The sequence below is a fragment of the Lygodium microphyllum genome, chromosome 27 (genome assembly GCF_053477565.2).
Source record: "Lygodium microphyllum isolate KBCC chromosome 27, Lygodium_microphyllum_v1.1.10, whole genome shotgun sequence".
NCBI lineage: Eukaryota > Viridiplantae > Streptophyta > Polypodiopsida > Schizaeales > Lygodiaceae > Lygodium > Lygodium microphyllum.
The window spans coordinates 10,337,523-10,345,926 of record NC_141161.1 but is presented as its reverse complement, the minus strand read 5'-3'; the positions used below and the strand labels follow the sequence as shown (position 1 = coordinate 10,345,926).

The 8,404-nt window shown below is 40.5% G+C and overlaps 1 protein-coding gene across 1 annotated transcript in view; it reads left to right on the top strand.

Annotated features, from left to right (window-relative positions):
• Positions 1-429: 429 nt before the first annotated feature.
• Positions 430-8,404, top strand: part of LOC148012050 (protein MRG1-like) — a 77,920-nt gene continuing 69,945 nt past the window's right edge. Inside the window, exon 1 of the mRNA XM_087669823.1 lies at positions 430-518. Within this exon, the coding sequence (XP_087525949.1) occupies positions 430-518 (89 nt within the window). The remainder of the gene's footprint in view (positions 519-8,404) is intronic.

Below are 8,404 nucleotides of genomic sequence, written 5' to 3'. Positions count from 1 at the left end.
TAAAGCTACCTTGTGATTGCAATTGTGTAAGGTGAGAAGGGATGCACCTTGACATTAAAACATAAAGAAGGTTCCAACCGATATAATGGAGTTAGACCAATGATTTTCTCTCTATCTCTCTTAAAATTCATTATCGTGTACCTTAGCATTGGAAAGGCCCATCGGTTTGTAGCGAGACTGCATTTTAATTTGAAGTTGTGGAACGTGACTGCCACGTCAGGTTTGTACCGGAGTAAGCGCGAATTGTGCGCGACATCAAGCCCGAAGACACTACTTTCTATCGAAAAAAATTTGAAAAGAGAGAGAGAGAGAGAGAGAGAGAGAGAGAGTGTGTGTGTGTGTGTGTGTGTGTGTCTCAGAGGGAGACTGAGATGGGAAGCTCGTCTACAGGCGGGAAGGAAGAAGGCCGCGCGGATGCTCCCGCCCGAGATGGTAGTGAGGAGAACAGCGACACGGGTCTCTTCTCGGAAGGAGAGAAAGTCCTCGCTTATCACGGTCCTCTCATCTACGAAGCTAAGGTCCCTTTCTCCACCATTACTCAGGCTTTTGCTGTATCTATTCTCACGTAGTAAGCAGGTATCAGAAGGTCATCCATAACCAAAGAGTAATGAAACCTAGCATCAGAGGATTATCCTTAACCAAACCTAGTAACGAAGTATAGGAAGATTATAAACAACCAAACAGTAATAGAACTTAGCATCAGAAGATTATCCATTACCAAACCTAGTAACGACGTATCAGAAGATTATCCACGATAAGCAGTACCAGGTACTCCCCAGTCTTAGCATCTTGTGGCAGTGGTGTAATCGACAGAATAGCCAAATACATTTGCAAAATCCTTCGGCTTATAAAGTTGGAGGCATTTCTGAATCTAATTATGTTTATTTGCCATTATATAATTAAATATGATCTAAATTAAACCTTGGTTTTTCATGAACACTGGCTATAGATTCACCACTTGGTTCTATTGAGTTAGCATGTTGCTTTACTATGGCATAGATGCCTAATTCTGTAAAGCATCCAAAGAAGAATTTCTGATGGGGCATGTGATTTTTGGTAAATGTGTAGGCATGCTGTTGACTATGTTTTTGCGAATTGAGAAAGCATTATAGTGAGTTCCAATCAAATTGACCTTTCCAAGGAGTAGTAGAATTATGAACCATCAGCTGATCTTGGACATCAAGCAATACAATGTGGCAACATATTCAGAACATCATACTTGCATATTCACGATACTTGATTGGATGACTCATTGCATATGTGAAGCATGCCTCTTGACACACACATGTTTTGCACATCTGTTCACATTGTTGTACACTCTTGGCTATGCTCATCTTGGTATCTTAGTGCCTTTGAGCTATGAGAGGATATGCAATACACTATGTGCCCACTCAGGGCAATTGGGACAGGAGAGAATGAGCTGTTTGGTTGGTCGGTGAGTTAGTAGTAATGTGGCAAGTAAGGGGAGTTGCATGTTCTAACAAAAAAAAAATAGAGGAATTGCATGTGGCAAAAGATTGGATGAGTTGCCAATTGGATTGAGTCCAATTGGTTGGTTGGCCAATCTTGTTCCCCTCATCAAAGGTCAACTCTTCCTCTTTACGCAATTATAGCCAATGAATATTATGTGCTTCCTTTTATTCCTTGGCGAGACTTCATATGGAGGCTAACACCAAGTGGTGCATGGACACGAGTTCAATTGCGAAGATGTGCATTTCCAAGTCAAATTTGGTAAGATTTCAACATATGATGTCTATGTTCTTGGAGATTGATTTGATGAAGATGGAAGCTCCTAGATAGCAATCATCAACTCCTAGCAGTAGAGGATGATTAAGGTGGGAGCCGCTATGAAGTTATACTGGGTTTTGCGTTGGAAAAACACAAAATGTACGACCACGACTAAAACACAATAACTCAAATAGTAATGCAATAAACACAAACCTTGAATAAAATTAAACTCAAAATGCAAAAACACAAACACAAATAGAGAGAGAAGAGAACTTTGGAGTGAATGAGTCAATGCTATATATGAACGAAAGAGTGTATAGAATGCTCAAGGATAGAGAAGTGAATGATGTTAGAGGGTGACGTTCACTGAAGATAGATTTTGGGCATATTAACTACTAGTTGGAGTTGAAAGAATGCTGAATAATGAAGGGTGGCAGGCTGGTCACCACAACATACTAGTCTAGAGGTTGAAGTCTGATAAACACAATAGTGTACTACCAGAGAAGGGCTGAAAACTGATCATCCAAGGTAGAGAATTGGCAAGCAATAGTAGGAGAGGTGTATGCCGATGTAGACGGCTTGTTGGATTGCAAAAACATAGGTATTGCAATAATCACTTGGTAGGAGAGATGATAGCAACTTGTTGCGTGGCTGCAAATTTTGAAAATCAGGTTGATTAGGTGTTATGATTGCAGTAGGTGGAGACCTCTAGATAGTAGGGCGATGGTTGAAAACAGGTTGGGATGGTGACGGGGGACTACAGTCGGCGATGGTTGGACAATAGATAGTATGTTGATGATGGCTGAAATCTGCATGGTAGAATAAGAAACTTGCACAAAGAGATGGGCTGAATGTTCGGCAGTTGTCTATTTGTATACGTAGAAGGATCCTCCCAAATTAGGGTTTTGCTTATGGAGTACAAATTCTCTATGATTACGTAATGTTTAATGAAACTTTTGGAAATTGATGTATTTTGGGACTATTTTAAATAGCTAATTAGTTTGTAATGTATTTTTAGCTCAACATCCCTCTCGTAGGTCTAAAACTTGGACCAGAAAGGGACTGGAGAAAAGCACAAGTCCATTTTCATGCCAAGTAGGGATGCTTTGGACAAGGAGATGCATAGAGAAGTGTGCTACATGATGAGAATGCACATACAAGTGCCACTTGGACAGTGTCCCTTGTGGGGAAATTGTTTAGTTGCCCAAGTGTTCTCTTACAAGATGATGATGATCAATGCAAAGGAAAGGTACAATAGGGAAGGAAGGCCGATATCAAAGACAAGCGTTGAATCTTGTAGAATACTAAGAAAGGGTAGGAACTCCCTCTTAAACTTGGATGTCGAAGGTGAAGGAGGAAGAAGAGTATGACGTTGGTCTTTGTGTGGTGCTAAGAAACACGATGATAGATAAAGATGAAGATGAAGCACCTTGACTAGAAGAGCAAGGTAGAAGTCATTGCCATGATAGCATCAAGAGATATTGTAAAATTCGCCTTAGAAGAGGAAGTTGCAATTCGCCTTAGGAGAGGAAGCTGCGATGTTGATAGAAGAGCAAATCTAAGATGAGGATGAAGTGTTGGAAAATGACAAATGATGCATGCTCTAGGAAGAGATGTCCTGAATCCCATAAGCACAGTGGTGCAGAATGCTACCTACCCAGCTACTATAAAGCATTGGACTTGACTATCACTTTCATATGTAATGAATGCAATATAATGATGCTTTGTATTTTTACTTAGTGTCTTTGTCAGTGTCAGTCCATTACACAAGATTGTCTTTATGAGTCTAAGCTTCCATCTTGGAACCTAATTCACTTGTGTAACAGTTGGTCTCTCTTTGTCTATGTCAACATGAGTCTTGTCTTCATCTTCCATCCTCCATGGTTGCTGCCATGCTCTAGATCTGTCCTTTTCATATGGTATCAGAGTCCAGTCGAGCGTGGCTTAGCTCCTCTCCATCTCTTCTCAGCTCAGTTTGAGTGTTGGATCCCATCTCCAACTTCATTTGCATCTCTACCTTCAGTGAAGCTTCCATAGCAGCCATAGTCAACCGTACCCTGTCAGCTTGAAGCTTTTATATCTCTCTCCACAGGCCAAAATTTTTGTCAGAAGTGGTGCAGCAGTGGCAGGCTCTAGTTTCCCATAAGAAACATAAGGAATAATAGCATAAAACTAATTGCCCTTTCTTAAAGGTATACTTTTTTACTTTTAAATCATGAAGTTGCTTGATCCAACGCGTAGCTACCTCCTGATGTAACAAACTCTGTAATTTGAGCTCATCGAGGTGTGCTAAAGTTGCAAAGTGCTCAAACAGTGCATCTTTGTTTCCCAAAGAATGGTTAATGTAAATCGTATAGTTGGTAACTTATCTCTAGGGGTAGTATGCACTCCTCGCCATAAACTAACTTAATGGGGTGTGGCCGGTAGTTCGCTTAAAGGTCGTATTATGAAAGAGATAACACAATAGAGATGAGAACTCAGATGTATGCTCGAGAAATGGAATCTATATACCAAGACATGAGACAGTACAATGTGAGTCACTGCTGTGGAGGCACTGGCACTTGCTCCCTCTTCCCAGAAATTGTCAAGTGATGAATGAATGTGGAGGAGGGAGGCTCACAATAAATAGGCCAAAATAAATGCCTAAAATATGACAGGTCGGCTAGCATTTAAACCTCAATAAACAATGGCAAATTAAATGCCTAAAATGTCTCTGTGCCCAGCCTATTGTATCACAAGTACAGACTCAACTATGAGCTGACTAATCTGCTAACAATTTCTTTGAACTTCCTTTTAGAGAAGTGTTTCCCTGTTTCCAGAGCTCCTCCTTGGCACCTCAATCATTGACATTGGGCAACTATAGCTTCAACATTGCCTCTTTTTAGAGTCGCTGCTATAACTGTGTCTGTGGATAGCAGCATCTACTTGACTTGGAGGCCTTGGATCTCCCAAACAAAGCAATATCTCCATACGATTTCTTCTGGGGATCTTTCCCTCAGCTTTAGGCGCAACTTCTTGCCACAACAGCTCATGACATTGAGCACTCTATGCTCCAGCATTTCCAGATTTCATGGTCACTGCCTTGAACTGCGCCAATCCTTGTAAGTACGATTAGATCTTCCTCCATGCGGCGCAATCTATCCTGCTGGTATAGGGCTTTTGAAGCCTACCTCATAGGCTACCTCCCCAACAATCTTTGTTCCAAATGATAGCTTGTACGATTTGCTACAGCCAAAAAAATCAGTCGCCTGTTCTTGCAAATCCTAATAAACACCATAGCCATTAACATTCAAGATTTCCTCTTCACTCCATTCTCAAATCCATTTGACCAAGCCAAGTACTGTTACTCAGATCTGCTGCTAAACTCAAGTCATTTACCAGCAAGGAGGAGACTTGAGTTGAAGGACAAGACAAGCATCAAGAATCACCATCAAGCAGGAAGAAGATTGAAGCTCAAGACTAGACATAGTATCTCTTGATACTACAGAGTGTGTCTTCACACTACCTTGCACTTGTGTCTCTTGACACATTGAAATACAACTCTTTTGCTGGTTAATTGAAGCTTATCAACATGGCAGAGCTTGAGAAAATAGCAAAGTTTAATGGAGAAGGTTTCCATGCCTGGAAGGAAAAGACCATGTATCACCTTATGAGGAAAGACCTCTAGGATCTCTTTGAAGATGATGAAGGTGATGTAGATGATGGGAAACAAGATTCAGAAAGCGGGATCCTTGCAATAGCTCCACCAAAAACCAAAGAATGGAAGAAGATGAATAACAAGGCACTAGGCATCATTGCCTGGGGACTAAGTGATGATGTGCTACATCATATCTCTGGCATTAGAGATGCTAGAACTGCTTTGGAGGAACTTAACAGGATGTTTGGTACCCAAGCAAAGAATTCAAAGGTAAAATTACTCATGCAATTTTATAAACCGGATATAAAAGATAGTGTTTCCACGACCATATACATTAACAAGTTCAAGAGCCTAAAAACCAAGCTTGCAAATCTTAAGAAGAATATGGATGAAGATGAAGCAATAGCCGTATTGCTTGCAAGTTTAAATAAGGATCCATATGAGAATCTTGTGTCCACTCTAAGTAATGTTCCAAGTCTCGCACTTAAAGATATTGAGCACTCTCTTCTTGATGAAGAGAACAAATAGAAGAACAAGAATGCAAAAGATGGTATCTCATCATCTAGGGAAAATCTCTTATACACCAAAGGAGCTACTGGACCCAAAGGAAGAGGTCGAGGATTCAACATTGGCAATAAAAGTCGGATGATATGTCATTATTGTGGTAAGACTAGCCGTATAGCTAGTGCATTTTTCCACAAGAAAAGAGCATAGCAGATGCAGAATGATCATCACTAGAACCAATTCATGAATGAAGAAGGAGAAGATGCTTCCACTACCATCAACTACTTTGCCAGATTGTTCTAAAAGAATTTTCATTGTATCTTTCATATATTTTTCCCTTATTGGTTTGCTCTATAAAAACCCTTACCAAAGATGTAAAATTTCAAGCATTGTACTTGACTATCACTTTCATATGGAATGAATACAATATTATGATGCTTTGTACTTTCACTTAGTGTCTTTGTCAGTGTCAGTCCATTACACAAGATTGTCTTTATAAGTCCAAGCTTCCATCTTGGAATCTAATTCAATTGTGTAACAGTTGGTCTCACTTTGTCTATGTTAACATGAGTCTTCATCTTCCATCCTCCATAGCTCCTGCCATGCTCTAGATTCACACTTTTCACATGAAGCACCCCGACTAGAAGAGCAAGGTAGAAGTTACTGCCATGATAGCATAAAGAGAGATGCTGCATGATCTGTCTTAGAAGGGGAAGCCTCCATGTTGGTAGAAGAGTAAATCTCCTAGGAAGATGAAACCACAAAAGGAATGGTATGCATCCCATGTCTTGATAGGAAGGACTGAGGCAAATCTGCATGTTAGTCTTGTAGTAAGCGAAATACAAAACCCTCCAAAAGAGATCAAAACTTGCAAAACAGAAATCATAGTGAGATGCGTCAAAGCAAAACAAAACAAAAAGTAAAGCTAAATGAAAAAAGTTGTGCAATGAGTATGTGTGTATGAGTGAATGTAGTGGAAGACAAAAGAAGGGAAACCTAAGGACAAAGTAACCTATGGGCTTGATGCATAAGCCTAAGGAATGGAGAGGTCTAGAGGATGCTAGCCTAGAGTATCCTAAGGTACCTAGAGAGATGCTAGTCTAAGGATGTTGTTGCCATTGCGTTCTACCATCAAAGAGTCTTTGCCAATGAAATGCATGATGAGGTGGAGGAGAGGTCCTAGATGGAGGTGCAAGGGGAGACCTTAGAATAGATGCAAAGAGTGCTATGGGCGAGAAGCCAGTAGACCAATTAACTAATCCTTCAGGGATATGGAAGATATGGGTTGCTAAGGCTGTCCTTGTGCCCACATGTCTAGTGGCAACTATACTAGACTTAGTAGATGGGGCAGCAGTAGGAGGCGTAGCCCCATTGGATTGTTTGGCAAGAGTGGAAGCGATTGCAATGGTTTGTTGTGGTTTCTTAGGTGAGAGACTCTAGGTCTTGGTAGGATACTTCTCGTCCTTATGGCTTGATCTCTGGCAATGTGTGCAAAACCTATTCTTTTTAGGGAGCTGCTACCATATGGGTTTAGTTTCTTTGGTTTTGTCTAAGGAAGAGGTGTCAAACTTGTTTTGAGTTGCCTTCACATCTTGTGAGTTGTTGCCACCTTTGATTTTCCCTTATGAAGAAGCAACAAACCAAACCCCTCTTTGAATAAGAATGTGGGGAGGACTTTTTGTGGACTTAATCATGTAGCCTCGCATAATGCAAGAATTGATATTCGAACTCATAGATGGTTGGCAATTGGGGCAATGAGATGATGTGTTGGATAAAGTGAAAATACTTTTTAGAAAGCTTGTCCAAAAAGAATGTAACTTGATTGTCATTTGACTTCGTTGAGCTAGTAGTAGCAAACTCAACGAGTAATCACTTATTTGTTAAGAGTGTAGCAAATGCGGAAGTGTATGGACAAGAGTGAAAGAAAATGAACATGAGAGAAAGGGAGAGAACGGAGACAGAAGAATACAGAAATCTATAGTAAATGAATGCTGAAATGAAGAGGGTAGATATACAAGGGTTGTAGATGTATCTCCTCAAGCTGGATCTCTCTTGTAGCACCTAGCAAAAAACCAGCTAACCCAATCAAAACCAGTCGACTACTACACAAAGGAATAAAATAATCGGGGATTAGTTGTGCAACTGCCATGTGGCATCATTGCATGCCTAACAAACCGCCCATACACCATGTTTGCTGAAAATGCCCACTGATTGACATGAATAATGAAATAATGCCATCTAAGAGGATCTCTGAGAGAATTGATTATACCAATGGTAACTTGAGAAATGCTAGTCCAAGGGATGAATAATCTCTAACATCCCCTCTCAGATCTTGGACATGGCATAAGGCTCGGGGATCTAGAGTGCTCTCGTAGAAGAAGCTGAGGAAGTGCCTTCGTAAACAAATTTGCAAGATTATCCTTCCTCTTGCTAATCACATCAATGGTCTCATCCAAGATCTTCTCCTGAACGAAATGGTATTGAATTCCAATGTGGTTCAACCTAGCATGAAACATTGGGCTCCATACCAAATCT